At 38.6% G+C, this 20,732-nt stretch overlaps 1 protein-coding gene across 4 annotated transcripts in view; it reads right to left on the reverse strand.

Moving 5' to 3' along the window:
- Nucleotides 1–768: 768 nt before the first annotated feature.
- LOC131941615 (uncharacterized) overlaps nucleotides 769–20,732 on the reverse strand; it is a 34,805-nt gene continuing 14,841 nt past the window's right edge. For all 4 annotated transcript variants that reach the window (XM_059300945.1, XM_059300943.1, XM_059300944.1 and 1 more), the window contains 12 exons: nucleotides 20,312–20,451; nucleotides 19,301–19,445; nucleotides 16,808–16,896; nucleotides 15,552–15,750; nucleotides 14,764–14,906; nucleotides 11,427–11,583; nucleotides 10,402–10,539; nucleotides 9,232–9,390; nucleotides 7,229–7,316; nucleotides 5,844–5,898; nucleotides 2,771–3,841; nucleotides 769–2,596 (listed from right to left, as the gene is read on the reverse strand). In XM_059300945.1, the coding sequence (XP_059156928.1) occupies nucleotides 1,811–2,596; nucleotides 2,771–3,841; nucleotides 5,844–5,898; nucleotides 7,229–7,316; nucleotides 9,232–9,390; nucleotides 10,402–10,539; nucleotides 11,427–11,583; nucleotides 14,764–14,906; nucleotides 15,552–15,750; nucleotides 16,808–16,896; nucleotides 19,301–19,445; nucleotides 20,312–20,451 (3,170 nt within the window). In that variant the 3' untranslated portion in view covers nucleotides 769–1,810. The remainder of the gene's footprint in view (nucleotides 2,597–2,770; nucleotides 3,842–5,843; nucleotides 5,899–7,228; nucleotides 7,317–9,231; nucleotides 9,391–10,401; nucleotides 10,540–11,426; nucleotides 11,584–14,763; nucleotides 14,907–15,551; nucleotides 15,751–16,807; nucleotides 16,897–19,300; nucleotides 19,446–20,311; nucleotides 20,452–20,732) is intronic.

Below are 20,732 nucleotides of genomic sequence, written 5' to 3' on the forward strand. Positions count from 1 at the left end.
TTGTATGTAAGATAAGGTCAAGGTTTAATTTTCATCAGTAGTCTGAAGGTCAAGGTTTAATTTTCATCAGTAGTCTGAAGGTCAAGGTTTAATTTTCATCAGCTGTCTGAAGGTCAAGGTTTAATTTTCATCAGCTGTCTGAAGGTCAAGGTTTAATTTTCATCAGCTGTCTGAAGGTCAAGGTTTAATTTTCATCAGTAGTCTGAAGGTCAAGGTTTAATTTTCATCAGCTGTCTGAAGGTCAAGGTTTAATTTTCATCAGTAGTCTGAAGGTCAAGGTTTAATTTTCATCAGCTGTCTGAAGGTCAAGGTTTAATTTTCACCAGTAGTCTGAAGGTCAAGGTTTAATTTTCATCAGCTGTCTGAAGGTCAAGGTTTAATTTTCATCAGTAGTCTGAAGGTCAAGGTTTAATTTTCATCAGCTGTCTGAAGGTCAAGGTTTAATTTTCATCAGTAGTCTGAAGGTCAAGGTTTAATTTTCATCAGTAGTCTGAAGGTCAAGGTTTAATTTTCATCAGTAGTCTGAAGGTCAAGGTTTAATTTTCATCAGCTGTCTGAAGGTCAAGGTTTAATTTTCATCAGTAGTCTGAAGGTCAAGGTTTAATTTTCATCAGCTGTCTGAAGGTCAAGGTTTAATTTTCATCAGTAGTCTGAAGGTCAAGGTTTAATTTTCATCAGCTGTCTGAAGGTCAAGGTTTAATTTTCATCAGTAGTCTGAAGGTCAAGGTTTAATTTTCATCAGCTGTCTGAAGGTCAAGGTTTAATTTTCATCAATAGTCTGAAGGTCAAGGTTTAATTTTCATCAGCTGTCTGAAGGTCAAGGTTTAATTTTCATCAGTAGTCTGAAGGTCAAGGTTTAATTTTCATCAGTAGTCTGAAGGTCAAGGTTTAATTTTCATCAGCTGTCTGAAGGTCAAGGTTTAATTTTCATCAGCTGTCTGAAGGTCAAGGTTTAATTTTTATCATTAGTCTGAAGGTCAAGGTTTAATTTTCATCAGTAGTCTGAAGGTCAAGGTTTAATTTTCATCAGTAGTCTGAAGGAAACCAGGCAGCTGTAAGAATACACAGGCTGGTTTAGATAGAAGATCAAGCTCACATCATCCTACCCCAGGCTGGTTTAGATAGAAGATCAAGCACACATCATCCTACCCCTCCCCATCATATTCAATGGACATTCCATTCTTCCATAAAAACACTCATTAAGAAAGTATTCACAAACCACAAAGTAAACTTTCAACAGTAAAATTAACATTACAATGATTCAGTGAGTTCATAAACCACCTTTGTGATGGACTAGATGCAATCAATATTCCGCCCACTTTAGCACCAGTGGATGAAAGAAACCTGTTTTGTGATGAACTGGATGTAAAATATTGAAATGATGACTAGCTCATGAATCTGATCTACAAATAAATATTGCACAGAGTGATATGTGTAAAACCAACAAGAAAATATACAACAACAAAGGCATCGCAAAGTGTGAACATTCTAGCAAGAAACTGCATGTATAGAAACACATGTCCTTTCAATGTTCAATTCTTGTAAATGTAAAAACATGAATTCAGTTGTATTAATCATGTAGATAAATGACTTTTGTTTGACTCAGTAAAAATGCGTAAAAAATGATCATATACAATTGATTTATCTAACAAAAAAACTTCACAAATAGTTAAAATGATCATGTACAATTGATAGATGTACCAATATTACACAAACAGTTATAATAACCATGTACAATTGATAGATGTACCAAACATTTCACAAATAAATAAAATGATCATGTACCATTGATTTATATAAGAAAAAACCTTCACACATAATCCAAATGACCAAAGGAGCTAACTGATGAGTCTGTAGAGGAATGGAAAGAGTTGAAACTATCAGAAGAGTTGGCTGCTTGTTGCCCTTGATTTACAAACCCAGTAGGGGGAATGGGCAGATAATCAGGGTGGTCTAAAGCTAGGGGTCCTTGGGTTATGTTTTGTGGGTCTGGGGGTCTGTGGGTTATGTCTTGTGGGTCTATTACTGGGGGTCTGTGTGTTATGTTTTGTGGGTCTATTACTGGGGGTCTGTTTGTTATGTTTTGTGGGTCTGGGGGTCTGTTTGTTATGTTTTGTGGGTCTATAACTGGGGGTCTGTTTGTTATGTTTTGTGGGTCTATTACTGGGGGTCTGTGGGTTATGTCTTGTGGGTCTATAACTGGGGGTCTGTTTGTTATGTTTTGTGGGTCTATTACTGGGGGTCTGTTTGTAATGTTTTGTGGGTCTGGGGGTCTGTTTGTTATGTTTTGTGGGTCTATAACTGGGGGTCTGTTTGTTATGTTTTGTGGGTCTATAACTGGGGGTCTGTTTGTTATGTTTTGTGGGTCTATTACTGGGGGTCTGTTTGTTATGTTTTGTGGGTCTATAACTGGGGGTCTGTTTGTTATGTTTTGTGGGTCTATTACTGGGGGTCTGTTTGTTATGTTTTGTGGGTCTATAACTGGGGGTCTGTTTGTTATGTTTTGTGGGTCTGATGGTAGTGCTGGTAATAGAGCAACATACAGGTTGTCTGATGGTTGCAATTGTGTAGGTGATATGCTGGGGTTAGATAATGACTGCATTGACATCTGTGCTGATGACACCTGTGCTGTCACCTGTCCTGGTGTCACCTGTGCTGATGTCACCTGTCCTGATGTCACCTGTGCTGATGACACCTGTCCTGATGTCACCTGTGCTGATGACACCTGTCCTGATGTCACCTGTGCTGATGTCACCTGTCCTGATGTCACCTGTGCTGATGACACCTGTGCTGATGTCACCTGTCCTGATGTCACCTGTCCTGATGTCACCTGTGCTGATGACACCTGTCCTGATGTCACCTGTGCTGATGTCACCTGTCCTGATGTCACCTGTGCTGATGACACCTGTCCTGATGTCACCTGTGCTGATGTCACCTGTCCTGATGTCACCTGTGCTGATGACACCTGTGCTGATGTCACCTGTCCTGATGTCACCTGTGCTGATGTCACCTGTGCTGATGTCACCTGTGCTGTATGTCCAACAACAGGTGGTGAGATGGCTGAGAGGTCAGTGACATCCAGAGATCTGTCCACATCCTCCATTGTTATGTGCATGTAATCTTCACATTCAGCTGTAGCTGGTCCATGAGGTAACGCACCAGCTGCCACATGCATGACCACATGGACAGCTGGAGCAGGTGGAGCAGTGTTGACATGTGTTTGTGGGCCAGCAGATTCCTGGCTAGTGTCTGGTTTGGTGTACATTTTCAAATATTGCTCCATGTCAGCACCCGAAGAACTGTTTGGATTATCAGAATCCTGGACTGGATGTGGAATGGATTGAGTGGGAGGAATGGATTCAATGGGAGGAATGGATTCAATGGGAGGAATGGATTCAATGGGAGGAATGGATTCAATGGGAGGAATGGATTCAATGGGAGGAATGGATTCAATGGATTCAATGGGCTCAATGAAATGGTTGTTAGCTGTCACCAGTCTGAAGGAATGTGTAGGGGATGAACTGTTGGTCTGGACTGGGTTGTATGCCTGATTCTGTATGAGCTGAGCTCTGCTAGACGGCTGGATACCTTGTCTGACAGACTGCTGGATACCTTGTCTGACAGACTGCTGGATACCTTGTCTGACAGACTGCTGGATACCTTGTCTGACAGACTGCTGGATACCTTGTCTGACAGACTGCTGGATACCTTGTCTGACAGACTGCTGGATACCTTGTCTGACAGACTGCTGGATAAGTTGAGCTGTGCTGTGTGTGGCTTGGTCTGATGTGCTGGATGACTCAGTACTGACAGATCTCAGAGCTACACCTTCATCAACTTCCTGAGGTTGGCAGAAACCAATCAAGGCATTATCAGACAGACACACAGACACAAACACAGACAGACAGACAGAAAGACACAAACACAGACAGACGGACAGACAGACAGACAGACAGACCAGACAGACAGACAGACCAGACACAGACAGACGGACAGACAGACAGACAGACAGACAGACAGGACACAAACACAGACAGACAGACAGACACAAACAGACGACAGACAGACAGACCAGACAGACAGACAGAAACACAGACGGACGGACAGACGAACAGACAGACAGACCAGACAGACAGACACAAACACCGACGGACGGACTGACAGACAGACAGACCAGACAGACAGACAGGACAGACAGACCAGACAGAAACACCGACGGACGGACTGACAGACCAGACAGAAAGACAGACAGGACAGGCTGGACATACAGACATGTATAGCTCATATTCATACAACAAAATTTTTGTTGATTGATTTTCACCTAATAGGAACCTTTATCAGAACAAATGAATGGCGTGGTTGGTGATGTAGAACAAATGGATGGCGTGGTTGGTGATGTAGAACAAATGGATGGCGTGGTTGGTGATGTAGAACAAATGGATGGCGTGGTGGTGATGTAGAACAAATGGATGGCGTGGTTGGTGATGTAGAACAAATGGATGGCGTGGTGGTGATGTAGAACAAATGGATGGCGTGGTGGTGATGTAGAACAAATTGATGGCGTGGTGGTGATGTAGAACAAATGACACCTAAGCCAATGTTTTAAGCTCTGATCTCAGGCTTAAGTCAGTAGGACATCCTTGAGTCCACCCAGCTCTAATGGGTACCTGACTCTGGTCCTTGAGTCCACCCAGCTCTAATGGGTACCTGACTCTAGTCCACCCAGCTCTGATGGGTACCTGACTCTAGTCCACCCAGCACTGATGGGTACCTGACTCTAGTCCTTGAGTTAACCCAGCTCTAATGGGTACCTGACTCTGGTCCTTGAGTCCACCCAGCTTTAATTGGTACCTGAAACTAGTCCACCTAGATCTGATGGGTACCTGAGTCCACCCATCTCTAATGGGTACCTGGCTCTAGTCCACCCAACTCTAATGGGTACCCGAGTCCACCCAGCTCTAATGGGTACCCGAGTCCACCCAACTCTAATGGGTACCCGAGTCCACCCAGCTCTAATGGGTACCAGAGTCCACCCAGCTCTAATGGGTACCTGAGTCCACCCATCTCTAATGGGTACCTGGCTCTAGTCCACCCAACTCTAATGGGTACCCGAGTCCACCCAGCTCTAATGGGTACCTGAGTCCACCCAGCTCTAATGGGTACCTGAGTCCACCCAGCTCTAATGGGTACCTGACTCTAGTCCACCCAACTCTAATGGGTACCTGAGTCCGCCCAGCTCTAATGGGTACCTGAGTCCACCCAGCTCTAATGGGTACCTGAGTCCACCCAGCTCTAATGGGTACCTGACTCTAGTCCACCCAACTCTAATGGGTACCTGAGTCCGCCCATCTCTAATGGGTACCTGGCTCTAGTCCACCCAACTCTAATGGGTACCCGAGTCCACCCAGCTCTAATGGGTACCTGAGTCCACCCAGCTCTAATGGGTACCTGGCTCTAGTCCACCCAGCTCTAATGGGTACCTGACTCTAGTCCACCCAACTCTAATGGGTACCCGAGTCCACCCAGCTCTAATGGGTACCTGAGTCCACCCAGCTCTAATGGGTACCTGGCTCTAGTCCACCCAGCTCTAATGGGTACCTGACTCTAGTCCACCCAACTCTAATGGGTACCTGAGTCCGCCCAGCTCTAATGGGTACCTGAGTCCACCCAGCTCTAATGGGTACCTGACTCTAGTCCACCCAACTCTAATGGGTACCTGAGTCCGCCCAGCTCTAATGGATACCTGACTCTAGTCCACCCAACTCTAATGGGAACCTGACCACCCAGCCTATGACATCCACCAGACAGATCAGGAGGAAGCTGGTGACTATAAATAGACTTACCAATGAGGGGTTGCTAGATAAATCTTTAAACTTTGCCCTTGATTGTAAAGTCTTTCTGTGAACACAACAGATCAGATTTATTAAAAGACTACAACACACAGCCAAAACAGAAAGATTCATAAGAGGTTCATAATTTGTCAAGACTTTTAAAGAAATACATTTTAAAAATTTGTCATCTAGACATTTTAAATTTAAAAATTTGTCATCTAGACATTTTAAATTTAAAAATTTGTCATCTAGACATTTTAAATTTAAAAATTTGTCATCTAGACATTTTAAATTTAAAAATTTGTCATCTAGACATTTTAAATTTAAAAATTTGTCATCTAGATATTTTAAATTTAAAAATTTGTCATCTAGACATTTTAAAGATGCAAAAACAAAATGTGTCAAGACATTTTAACTCAATTACACAATGATGCAACACACAATGACACAACACACAATGACACAACACATACAATGACACAACACACAATGATGCAATACACAATGATGCAACACACAATGATGCAACACACAATGACACAACACACAATGACACAACACACAATGACACAACACATACAATGACACAACACACAATGACACAACACACAATGACATAACACACAATGACACAACACACACAATGACACAACACACACAATGACACAACACACACAATCTTGGCACATGTTACAGACATGGTTAACCTGGAGAGAAAAACTTACCTCACACAGTAAATGACCAGCACTACCAATAAAATGAGAAAAACTTACCTCACACAATAAATGACCAGCACTACCAATAAAATGAGAAAAACTTACCTCACACAATAAATGACCAGCACTACCAATAAAATGAGAAAAACTTACCTCACACAATAAATGACCAGCACTACCAATAAAATGAGAAAAACTTACCTCACACAATAAATGACCAGCACTACCAATAAAATGAGAAAAACTTACCTCACACAATAAATGACCAGCACTACCAATAAAATGAGAAAAACTTACCTCACACAATAAATGACCAGCACTACCAATAAAATGAGAAAAACTTACCTCACACAATAAATGACCAGCACTACCAATAAAATGAGAAAAACTTACCTCACACAATAAATGACCAGCACTACCAATAAAATGAGAAAAACTTACCTCACACAATAAATGACCAGCACTACCAATAAAATGAGAAAAACTTACCTCACACAATAAATGACCAGCACTACCAATAAAATGAGAAAAACTTACCTCACACAATAAATGACCAGCACTACCAATAAAATGAGAAAAACTTACCTCACACAATAAATGACCAGCACTACCAATAAAATGAGAAAAACTTACCTCACACAATAAATGACCAGCACTACCAATAAAATGAGAAAAACTTACCTCACACAATAAAAGGCCAGCACTCCCAATAAAATGACAGAAACAGGGACAATAACAGAGACTATGATGACTTTTATCGAACTGTCATCTGTAAAGGATAAAAAATTACTTTCTTGAGGTTTTCAGAACAACAATATAGCCTAGATGATTGAAGTTTAGCTGTAAGTAAAACAACAATATGGTCTAGTTGATTGAAGTTTAGTTATAAGTAAAACAACAATATAGCCTAGATGATTGAAGTTTAGCTGTAAGTAAAACAACAATATAGCCTAGATGATTGAAGTTTAGCTGTAAGTAGAACAACAATATAGCCTAGATCAGGGGTCTCCAAACTACGGCCCGCGAGGTCCTCTCATCCGGCCCGCAGCGATCTTTTTGTCCACGGAATAAATGTTTGTTAGAGGTGGCTGAGAAACTATGCCCAGAAAATTCAAAACAATGTGAAAATGTAGCTTTGCAAATACCATTGCCCGCCGTGTTGCAGACATTGAATAAAACATCGTGACTCAAATAGCGAAAATGCAAGCAAGTTTGGCAATTTTTTAATTGTAATGGATCAGTTGCTGGACAGCTGTTCCACACCTCAACAGCTTATGTTCATTAGAGGTGTAGATGAAAAGATGAACATAACACAAGAGCTGGCTTCCCTACATAGAATGTATGGCACTGTTACCGGAGAGGATATAGATAGTTCAGAGACATGTTAAAAGATAAAATCACAGAACCGCAAGATTTAACCATATTTCACAGCAGTAAGATGGCTTATTTACCGAGAAATTTATTTGAGCAGAGTATTTAAGTTAAAAAAGGAAAAGGTGACTTCCTTGAAAGTAAAGTCAAGCCACAAGCTGATGTACTTACTGTCTGATGAAGAGTGGGTATAGAAATTAGCCTCTGCTGCAAACATAAATAGTCATTTAAATTTTCTGAACCTAAAACTTCAAGAGATGGACATTCATTTTCTGATCTATACACCCCCCCCCTAAAGGCTTTCAGATCCAAACTTGTCATGTTTTTGGAACAAGTACAAGCCAAGAACTTGACTCACTCTCAGTATTGCAAGGTCTTTACGGCTGAAGCAACCACTGAGTTCCCCACGTCATTTGCATACGAGATCATCAAAGACTTCAAGCTGCAGTTTCAGTAGCGGTTTTCTGACTTGGATTCAAAGGCAGAAAAAGTGAAACCGTTTCAGAACCCATTTGAAGCAAATGTGGCCAGTTGGAAAGATGAACTGCAGCTGGAGGTCATTAGAGACACGTTCAAAGAAGAGCGGGTGGTTTTTTATAAGTTTTTTGCAGAAGGAATATTTTCCTAATATTAAAACTTTTGCATCAAAGTACCTTTCAAATTTTGGAGCAAGATACCTGTGTGAACAAATATTTTCAAGATTGAAACACGTGAAGAATAATTTGAGAGCAAACTTGGACCTCGAGTGTTGTTGTCCACCGACAGTGTTTCTTTCAGACTTTTTTCTCCTGGGGGGGGGGGGGGGGGGAGGGGACAATTGAAATTTGTATATATTTCTATATAAATTATATTTCTTTAAGGGGGGGGACGGTTCAAGTTCTTCGGGATGGGGGGGGGGGGGGGTGCTACCACCCCGAAGAGATGTCTTGAAGAAACTCTGGCCCCCGAACTAATATTTGATAGTTAATGCGGCCCTCTGGCTGAAAAGTTTGGAGACCCCTGGCCTAGATGATTGAAGTTTAGCTGTAAGTAGAACAACAATATAGCCTAGATGATTGAAGTTTAGCTGTAAGTAAAACAACAATATAGTCTAGATTATTGAAGTTTAGCTGTAAATAGGACAATAATACCACTTGATGCAGATGTACAAACACCTCAGTGCTAAATGCCTATCAACAAGATATGATTGCAGCTAGACCACCCTTAGTTACAGCCCTAAGATACACATCTATCTAGTCTAACACCAACCTGGTGGGCTGATTTTGACTGATGTAACAGCCCTAAGATACAAATCTATCTAGTCTAACACCAACCTGGTGGGCTGATTTTGACTGATGTAACAGCCTCCTCTCCAGGCTTGCTGTTGGATACACTCTGAACCCTGATGGTGTAATTTATGTCTGTCTCTAGGTCAGACAGCTCAAAATTGTTCCAGTCTCCTGGTACAGTCTGTGTGCTGTAGTCATTGGCCTCTAGAGATTAGAAAATATGGTACAGTCTGTGTGATGTAGTTATTGGCCTCTAGAGATTAGAAAATATGGTACAGTCTGTGTGCTGTAGCCATTGGCCTCTAGAGATTAGAAAATATGGTACAGTCTGTGTACTGTAGTCATTGGCCTCTAGAGATTAGAAAATATGGTACAGTCTGTGTGCTGTAGTCATTGGCCACTAGAGATTAGAAAATATGGTACAGTCTGTGTGCTGTAGTCATTGGCCTCTAGAGATTAGAAAATATGGTACAGTCTGTGTACTGTAGTCATTAGCCTCTAGAGATTAGAAAATATGGTACAGTCTGTGTGCTGTAGTCATTGGCCACTAGAGATTAGAAAATATGGTACAGTCTGTGTGCTGTAGTCATTGGCCTCTAGAGATTAGAAAATATGGTACAGTCTGTGTGCTGTAGTCATTGGCCTCTAGAGATTAGAAAATATGGTACAGTCTGTGTGCTGTAGTCATTGGCCACTAGAGATTAGAAAATATGGTACAGTCTGTGTGCTGTAGTCATTGGCCTAGAAAATATGGTACAGTCTGTGTGCTGTAGTCATTGGCCTCTAGAGATTAGAAAATATGGTACAGTCTGTGTGTTGTAGTCATTGGCCTCTAGAGATTAGAAAATATGGTACAGTCTGTGTGCTGTAGTCATTAGCCTCTAGAGATTAGAAAATATGGTACAGTCTGTGTGCTGTAGTCATTGGCCTCTAGAGATTAGAAAATATGGTACAGTCTGTGTGCTGTAGTCATTGGCCTCTAGAGATTAGAAAATATGGTACAGTCTGTGTGCTGTAGTCATTAGCCTCTAGAGATTAGAAAATATGGTACAGTTCTGTCTGTCCCAAGTTGATGCCAAACATTTAAACACAACATTCATAACAAGGGTCGTTAAGTGTAACAACACAACTCAGTAATAGATATAAGCCCATATTGAGTTAACTCATAGAAAAAAAAACACAAACTATTTGAACTTGCTATTAAAGAAAACTCACTTCCACCATCTTTCCTGTACTTGACTACATATTCTGTCACTTTGACGGCGTTTTCTTCACAGCCAGCAGGGTTCCAGTATAAAAGGGCTGAGCTCTGTTTGGGGATGGCGACCAGGTTTACTGGGGCAGGTACTGTATCTGGGGGTAACAGAAGGTACACATCACTTGGTGGTGGGGAGGGGGGTGGCAGCCAGGTTTACTGGGGCAGGTACTGTGTCTGGGGGTAACAGAAGGTACACATCACTTGGTGGTGGGGAGGGGAGGGTGGCAACCAGGTTTACTGGGGCAGGTACTGTATCTGGGGGTAACAGAAGGTACACATCACTTGGTGGTGGGGAGGGGGATGGCAACCAGGTTTACTGGGGCAGGTACTGTGTCTGGGGGTAACAGAAGGTACACATCACTTGGTGGTGGGGAGGGGGGTGGCAGTCAGGTTTACTGGGGAAGGTACTGTGTCTAGGGGTAACAGAAGGTACACATCACTTGGTGGTGGGAAGGGGGGGTGGCAGTTAGGTTTACTGGGGCAGGTACTGTGTCTAGGGGTAACAGAAGGTACACATCACTTGGTGGTGGGGAGGGGAGGTGGCAGTCAGGTTTACTGGGGCAGGTACTGTGTCTGGGGGTAACAGAAGGTACACATCACTTGGTGGTGGGGAGGGGAGGGTGGCAACCAGGTTTACTGGGGCAGGTACTGTATCTGGGGGTAACAGAAGGTACACATCACTTGGTGGTGGGGAGGGGGATGGCAACCAGGTTTACTGGGGCAGGTACTGTATCTGGGGGTAACAGAAGGTACACATCACTTGGTGGTGGGGAGGGGGTGGGTGGGGAGGGGGGTGGCAACCAGGTTTACTGGGGCAGGTACTGTATCTGGGGGTAACAGAAGGTACACATCACTTGGTGGTGGGGAGGGGGGTTAGCAGTCAGGTTTTCTGGCAGTAAGTTATTTGCATCTTTTAGATTTAATTGTATTAGGTTTTCTCAAGATGTGTTTATTTGAGTGATAGTCAGATGTAAAAACTTACTTGGATTTTGTATGTATGAACATTCAGCCCAGAAAATTCCAGAAGCTTGTCTTCCATCAAAAACTGAAATGCCCACACGAATCAAGGGGCTGAGATTTGGTTCTGGAATCTCCACATCTGACAGGGATGCAGGAACTAGAGACCAAAACATTTCACTCTGTGGAAGCAAATACAAATATTATTTTAGCTTGATTGTTTAATTGTAATCTATATATAATAAAGCGACAGTCATCTCTCCTAAACTTTCTTGAATTATTCTTGCTTCGGGGATTGCAACTTGGGATTTGGATATGATTCTTAATGAATTTTTTAATACTTCGACTTTTTAAAATAGAATAGAATCTTGCAGAAAAAAGAATTTCGCACCAAATGAGCAGATGTGTATAATAGTGTACTTTATAAATATAAATTTTTTGAGAAATCTGATATATAGTAATGCACTACTTCTGGTCATTGGAAATTCATCAGCCTAGCTTAATGGTACTCAAGTTATCGTGTTCACAGACACACACACACAAACGGCGAAAATTGCAAAGCCCAGTTTTTCCGACTCAATTGCACATAAAATGACGAGATTTTGATAAATCTGGATTTAGTATTTTTACCCAATTAAAATAAGTCCCCTTTACTCTGTATATTATAAAGTACTGAGGTGTAAAACTGTGAAAACTGTCCAAATTTCATGTGATTACAATACTTCCTCTATACGAGAAAATAAAAATGAAAGAATGTGGGTTTGTTTTGTCCTTTTATGCATTACAACACCTTTCATATGATCGCCATGAAAAATTGTAAAGATGTTGAGAATACTCCAGGGGAGGTTTCTGTGGAAATTTGTTTTCAATTTTGCAAGGGTGACGCCCCAGCAGGGTGCAGTGTGATTCTTATTTGTATATGGTATTTTAAAAAAATGTCAAATGTGGCATGAAACAGTTTATCCCATGGCCATGAATCTTTGATGAGTTGATAAGAATACTACAGAGGGAAAAAATTTCAAATTTCGCACTGGCTCCCCAAGCTTTCCTATGAGGGCTAATGTGCATATGTTCATTTTAAAGAGTGCGATAAGCTATGGATTTAGATGGGGCATTATAGTCGTTTATTAAATCAGGCATGCCTGACAGGGGGATTTGGTGCCCCTGGCTATCCTGTCAGCACTATGGCACATACGTTTGTTTTAAAAAGCACCCTACAATATTGACATGGTGGCACATGACATTCCATGATTGAGCCAAAGATGGGATAGCTAGTTCTATGCCTACTTATATTTTCAACAAACAAGGTATGGACCACAACTAAATTATATTGCTCTAATAGGCATTTTTAAAAATAGAGCTCAGACTGTATCTAGAAAACAAACATCTAATTCAGTGGTTCCCAACCTTTTTCGAGTGGCGACCCCCTTTTATAAAAAGTAAGTGACCCGCGACCCCCATAGAATTAAAAAGCCGAAATTAGTATGGAAATCAATACGCACTAAAATAAGATTTTCTAGTAGACTTTCAATATGAACTACTCTTGATAACTATTTTAATAGCATGAGTAAAATTGCATACTATTCACTAAACCTTTGTTAACGCCAACCTATGTCATTTTAATATCTTAATTTTGTTTTTAATCGAAGAACAGTGTTGAAAATATATTCTCGAAAAGTCAATCAATTTTACGTTTGGGTATGAATGGTGAATACTACACCAAAATTGTGTCTGCAGTTTTTCATCTTACTCGGAATCATTCTGCAAATAAAAAAATTCATCTTGTAATTCATCGGGAATACTGGCAACATCAAGGGAAGAAGAGAATGAGTAATGCGTAAATGCAGATTCTTCTTTTTTCAGCTCAGAGAAATAGCGATGCAGTTCGTTTTCAAGAGATTCTAGATGCCCAGAAATCGCTTCTTTCAAAATTTTAATTATCTCACAATCAGATTCATTACCACACGGCAGAATTTCTCAAATTTACAATATTTCCAAGATTTATTTTCTTTACCAATTTTGCAGCTTTGATAAAAATGCCCCGAGATTATCTTGGAAAGTTATAATATTCGTTCATTTTTCCTGAAGCTTAAGGTTAAGCTTATCTTGATGTTCGAACACATCTGCTAGGTATGATACTCTCTCCAACCACTCTATGTCGTTTTAAGTATACCAAAAACTCTTGTTTCCTTTGCACTTCCAAGAACAATTTGATTTCAGATTTCAATTCAAAAACACAATTTACAACATTTGGTTTGACAGCCAGCGTACTGTAGTGTAGAAGAGCAGAATCTCGTGATCTATATTAATGTTTTTGCTCAGTTCTTTGAAGGCTCCAGATTTTATATCATTTACGACTTATACTAGCAATGGACTCTTGATGTCGATTGGTTAGGGCAGTGGTTAGGGAGCTAAATCTTTTCTGTTTTCTGAAAGCCCGATTTTGAGCTAAACATAGATGGCGCACTATCCGTACAAACCCCCACAGCCGTTCTAACCCATTTTAATCATCCAGTTTCAAAAAAGGTATTTATTTTCTCCATGCTATCTTCACAAAAGAGCAACTCTTCTTTGCTATCATCCGCATGAATATAGACACAGACCAGCAACTGCGAACACGAACTCACGTCTGTTGATTTATCAACTTGAAAAGCAAACAATGGTGAAAGCTTAATTTCGATAACAATGTGTTATTTAACATCTACGTACATGCAGCATTTGATGAGATTTTCTCCAATTGTTTTTTTTTTTTTTGCTTGGCATTTTCTATCGCGACTTCATTTGATGCTTGCACTAATGCTGGTGAAAAATTCCTGTTCGATCAAGTCTTTTGCGTTTGCAACTAGCTTCTTACCGACGAAAGAACTCCATATATTTTTGGTGTGTTCCGAATGACTCGTCTCAAATGGCGTTTTAGTTTTGAAGATTTCATAGATTCGTGACTGAGAACAACTTTGTACAGTGCGCTTTGTTCCTTCTCTATTACATTTCCAGTGATGTTAATGAAGCCGAATTTCAAAAATTCTTCTAAATATTTATGTTTTGTTTCAAATTACTAAGGTTTAGAATACCCGTTGGCGACCCCCCAGAAAGACCTCCGCGACCCCCAAGGGGGTCGCGACCCCCAGGTTGGGAACCCGTGATCTAATTAGAAAACATCATGCCAAAGTTAATTCAAGTTCTTCTATTAAAGGTTTGGCTAAACTGATCTTTTTGAAAAAAAAATTCTCTGACCCCCCCCCCCCCCCCCCCCCCTGACTATATTCCTACAGCCGAGCCCTGCACTATGTTTCAAACTAAACAAATTTTTTTACGCACCAAACTTGTAACATACTTTTAGCTGTTCTGGCAATAACGTTTACCTGGCAACTTGCTGAAGTGCTAGTTCTAAAACACCAAAATATGATGTAGGTAGAATTGTCCTTCTTGGACTCCCACACAGCTTGAAATGTCTTGTTCTCATCGTTTCGGAATACAGAAAATGTTTTCTCAACATTTGGTGGCACTAAAAAATTTATAACACAGAAAAAGTTTTCTCAATATCTTGTGGCACTAAAAAAAATTAAAACACAGAAAAAGTTTTCTCAACATTTGGTGGCACTAAAAAATTAAAACACAGAAAAAGTTTTCTCAACATTTGGTGGCACTAAAAAAAATTAAAACACAGAAAAAGTTTTCTCAACATTTGGTGGCACTAAAAAAAATTAAAACACAGAAAAAGTTTTCTCAACATTTGGTGGCACTAAAAAATTTAAAACAGAAAACATTTTCTCAAAATTTGGCGGTACTAAAAATTAAATAGTTTTGTAAACATATTTTTTTATTAGGGATTGCATTTAATCCACCAAAAGTTCTTTTTCTGCAATTAAATTCAACCCCAATGATTTATTACATTGTTGTTTTAAAAGCATAAATTATATTTTTCAAAATATTAATTAATTTTGTTTTTCAATACAACACAGAATGTAAAATCGACATACCAATTTTAATACCTAATTTCTATTTTATAAACAAAACACAGCTTATTTATTTGGAGGTGGTAGGCATACGCTAGGTTTTTTTTTCAATTTTTAATTTGCTTCTCTAATTCAAACATATTCATCGTCTCAGGGCTATCTTAGATTCACCTACATTACTCAGATGAACTGACCAGTTAAATTAGAGATTTGCAGTACTGAAGGAGTTGTAGACAGTCCTGCTCCATTAACAGCAAAAAGTTGGATGACTGAAGTATTACAATCTGTTTCAACTGTGGCTTCAAATTTTCCTGCATCGACTTCTTCTGTCATATTTCCAGTATCAATAATATAGGTTTTTATCACTCCGTTTCTGGCAAACTCAGGAACTTGCTGAAAGCAAAGAGAACAGACTTTCTAAAAATCTGATCATGAAAACCTGATATTTTATAATAAAAAGCTTTTATATTTATTCTAAAAAAAATCCAAGCTGCAATATCGGCAACAATAAGATATATATCCTATTATATATATATACATATATCTATAATATTAGGCGGCTGGTAGTGTGTCAGTCAGTCATCAGTACAGCAACTTTGCCTTAGCTCATGGAGCTGGGTAGTGTGTCAGTCAGTCATCAGTACAGCAACTTTGCCTTAGCTCATGGAGCTGGGTAGTGTGTCAGTCAGTCATCAGTACAGCCACTTTGCCTTAGCTCATGGAGCTGGGGAGTGTGTCAGTCAGTCATCAGTACAGCCACTTTGCCTTAGCTCATGGAGCTGGGGAGTGTGTCAGTCAGTCATCAGTACAGCCACTTTGCCTTAGCTCATGGAGCTGGGGAGTGTGCTCCCTGGACAAGTAAAATGTGTTTCAATGGATTAAATGACATCACAGGTCAGGAAGGAGGGAAATAGAGGTGAATGTCTCAGGATTGTATTTTGTGCATGGAGAGGGCTCTACCTTTGGGGGAGGACACCCAGAAAAACATGTGCATCAATTTGTGCTTGGGATAGGGGAATGGGAAATTAGGGCAGACGTTTCTGAGAGCATTGCGCCTTTTAAACTTTTGTTTAATTTTCATAAATAAACATATTCCCACCAAAGTCCTACTGCCACAAGGAATAAGGGAATATCCATATCCACACAAAAGGGAGGCATACACAAGGACATCCATCAGAGCATTGTGCCATTTCTATTATTGTAGCGAAGTACAGATATATAAGTTTGTTGGATATATATAACTAGATGGCATTTAAAAAAGTGTTGGTAGCTATAAATTTTACACCTTTTATGCCTGTGTACATACCACTACCCCACTTTATACCTATGTACATACCACCAACCCCCTCTCCATGTAAACATTTTTGAGGATTACAAACTTTAAGAAAAGGTGTAATGTAACTCTATCTTTTAGCTTACAAACAAATAAACTACATGTGGTCAATTTTACCTTCCAATAAACGGTTATGTTTTTCCTGCCTGTGTTGCATGTCACTGAATTATAACTGCCATTTGTAATGCTTGGTCCCACATCAGGGGCTGAAAGTTAAAAATATCAGTTACAGCTGCCAGCAGAACTAAATGGTTTACCAGCAAATTCATTCATTAAAATCTTTAATACATTTTGCCAGAGGACGTAAATTAAAAAGAAAGTCAACTCACACTGAATATTGCTATTTAAATTTTTTAAAATGTTAATGTGAACTTGCGTGGACGCCTGTGAAAATATTATTATTGGAATACACAGCCATTTGTTTGGTAAAGCCATTGATAAAGCATCTCCATTTTTCTTTCATGTTTGCATTTTTGTTACCCTTTGAGTTTGGGTATTGCATTCGCGTTTTCATTTGTGGGTTTTTTTTGCGTTTGCATTGTGTTTGTGTTAGCGTTTTCTTTTGTGTTTGTGTTTTCTTTAGTGTATGTCTTTATGTGTTGCATTTGAGTTTGCTTTAGTGTTTGCATTGTTTGTGTTTGCAATGTGTATTTGTGTGTTTGGAATTTCTTTTGTGTTTGTGTTTCGTTTTGTTCTGTTCCCATGTTGGTACATTTAAAAAAGATTCACCTTGGTGGAGCAAGTGTATGTAGCTAGTATATATATGTATATATATATATATATATATATATATATATATATATATATATATATATATATATATATATATATATATATATATATCCTAAATGTCTGTGTGTGTGTGTGTAGGCCTATATAGCATGTGAAAACAAATTTGAACACGCCCATCCCCCTAATCCCATTCTACAGAAGATTACATTTTAATTTCTTCTATATAAATATAGAGGAAATATTGAAATCATGCTGAAAAATAGAAGTGCTGAATTATTAGCATTTTGACAGTTTTCTCCATTTTACACCTCCCTACATAATTGTATACGAAATATAAAAGATGTATAGTTATCGTATAAAAAAATCTGAATTGAGATTTTGACTAATGCTGACGTACATCCTTCCAGATCTGGTAAAACTTAGTTTTGTGAATTTTATTGTCTACATGAACACAATGTACCATTTGATTTAAAATAGGTTGACAAAATGTCATATTCAAGTATTAAATCAAATTGTAATTTTCTATCCCCTTTTGAATGATTTCCATTAGTTGGAAGTGGTATTACGCTACTTGATGTTCTTAAAATCCAAATATTAAAGCACGGTTTATGTTAGGTGGACAAAATTTTTAATTTTTTTGTACACGCAGCCCGGTTAGGAAAAATCGACTTTTTTTGGACGCGTGTAGGGGGGGGGGGGGTCTGCAGGTATACATTAAATCGACAGTTGTCGTGTTGAATATCCCGAGCACAACGGGTGAATAAATTTATCAGAAATGTAACTGTATGCTGCCTGCCTATAAAAAATAAAGTAGATTTTTTTTTTCAATCGGAAGGGTAGGGGGCAGTGACTGTGGCAATTGTCTAAAACGCTTCACAGTATTTTTTAAACATTTGAAACAATTAAAGCATAAGTTTAAAAACATTTCACAGTATTTCAAATTTATTTTTTAAACATTTGAAACAATTAAAGCATAAGTTTAAAAACATTTCACAGTATTTCAAATTTATTTTTTAAACATTTGAAACAATTAAAGCATAAGTTTAAAAACATTTCACAGTATTTCAAATTTATTTTTTAAACATTTGAAACAATTAAAGCGTAAGTTTAAAAACATTTCACAGTATTTCAAGTTTATTTTTTAAACATTTGAAACAATTAAAGCATAAGTTTAAAAACAATTAATCCTAGACTCTAACGCAGATCTAGTTATTTTTTTTTCAAGTAAAAAAAAAAATTCAAACTAACCACGTTACAATTAGATATTTAAATAACAGCATGTGTATAATGTGCTTGCATTGTAAAGTGTGTGGGGCTCATGGTCAGAGCGACTTCAACAAAAGTGGGTGTGTGTGTGTGTGTGTGTGTGGTTTTTTACGGAAACACGTGTAGCGTAAAGTTGAGTAAATGTAATATAGCCGAATTTACCCTAACACATATAGTCATTAATAGCTAGACAGCCATAAAAGACATTAAAATGGTCGGTCTACAGCATCTTCAATTTTAAAAATATTGTTGGTAATAAATTTAAATACCAAGTCAAATGTTTAATGTTTTTGTTTGGTATTGACAGAAACATTTAATGTTAATGTATTAGTAGTTTAGCAGCATGTTTTGAGAGGTCTTCTAAATTTTGTAGATGTCCACATGGAAGGGGGGTGTTTATCGTAAGTGTATGCATATGAATGGGACGGGGAGGGTTCTTTTATTCCAAATTATTGTGGACGTCATAAATGGATGACCCCTTACTGTTAAATAGAGTGCAAGAGGATGTATAGGGGAGATCACTGCCTCTTTATTAAAGATTAATATGAGTTATTATGACAAGAATCATTCAAAACAAAAAGTAAAGATGTCAAGGAGTAGATAACTCCTTACCTTTCTCTGGTGTTGTATATTCATAAAGTGCTGGATCACTTGGGAAACCAGAATGAAGTCCACTGGGGGTACAACTCACAGAGAAACTATGGCTGGTATAAGGTTTCAGACCGCAGAATTCAAATCTTTTGGCCTCCACATTTTCCTGGTGATTGTAAAGTACATTTTTTTTCACTCAGTTGCATAAAAGATGTTTTAATAACAAGCTATTATGTAATTTGTAATTATGCACTAAAAAGGAGAAAATAAATGATTTTTTAAAAATATTTAATTATACTTTACTATTTTAATAAATGTAAAGAAAAGAGTGGGTCACTACATTATCAATTGAACACCTTTGCTAAAATTTAAGAAGCGCCCCACACTTTTCTCAACTGTTATTTAAAAAGTAGTGTATTATTAAATATTTTTTAAAAGACATTTATTTTCTCCTTTTCAGTGCATAACTGTATAAAAGCTTATTATAATGTTTTTTATGTATCTCTTCTGGCAAACAAAATTAGTATATTTCCATCAGAGAGGGAAGGAAAGTATACAGCTATGACAGCAGTACAGGGCAGAATGTTGACTGGATAGTCAAACTTTTCAAATGATAGCAACTTAGAAGTTGCTGTCTGATCTGTAGTTATCATGGACAAACTAAAGGGTCAAACATACACATGTATAAAGGTCAAACATGTACAAACTAACAGGTCAAGCATGGACTAACAGGTCAAACATGGACAAAATCACAGGTTAAACATGGACAAAATCACAGGTTAAACATGGACAAAATCACAGGTTAAACATGGACAAACAGATCTAGTTTAAAACTAGGTCAAAATATTTAGGAGCTCAAATGGAATGTATGGCAGCAGAATTAGTCGTGTGTCTGAAATTAAACCTAGGGTTAATCTAAAGTATTTCATATTTTGTGCACAATCAAAATAAACATTTTAGATTATTTTAGTTACGATGACAAAACTTACATGATGAAGAAAATAGATCATACTGCATAATAAAAAAAAATACCTTTATGTTTGTGTGTCCCTTAGATGTGTGCTTGATTATACATGTTGAAGTAAACAAAGATTTACTTGTCCAGGTCAAGGTGTAGCAGTCTTGAGATGAAGATGGACTGAGGGTCAAACCTTCCACAGGGGCCAGCTTTACTGGAATAAATAGCTTGCTTGTTATGGCAATAATGGTGAATATAGGCTTTAATGGAACAAATAGCTTGCTTGTTATGGCAATAATGGTGAATATAGGCTTTACTGGAACAAATAGCTTGCTTGTTATGGCAATAATGGTGAATATAGGCTTTACTGGAACAAATAGCTTGCTTGTTATGGCAATAATGGTGAATATAGGCTTTGTTTGTTGAAACAATGGTGTTATTAAGTAGAAATATTTTACTTGTATTCTAATATATAAATGTTACGTTGAAATAATT

This window comes from Physella acuta, unplaced genomic scaffold (genome assembly GCF_028476545.2).
Source record: "Physella acuta isolate Inbredline_101_S28 unplaced genomic scaffold, ASM2847654v3 ptg000367l, whole genome shotgun sequence".
NCBI lineage: Eukaryota > Metazoa > Mollusca > Gastropoda > Physidae > Physella > Physella acuta.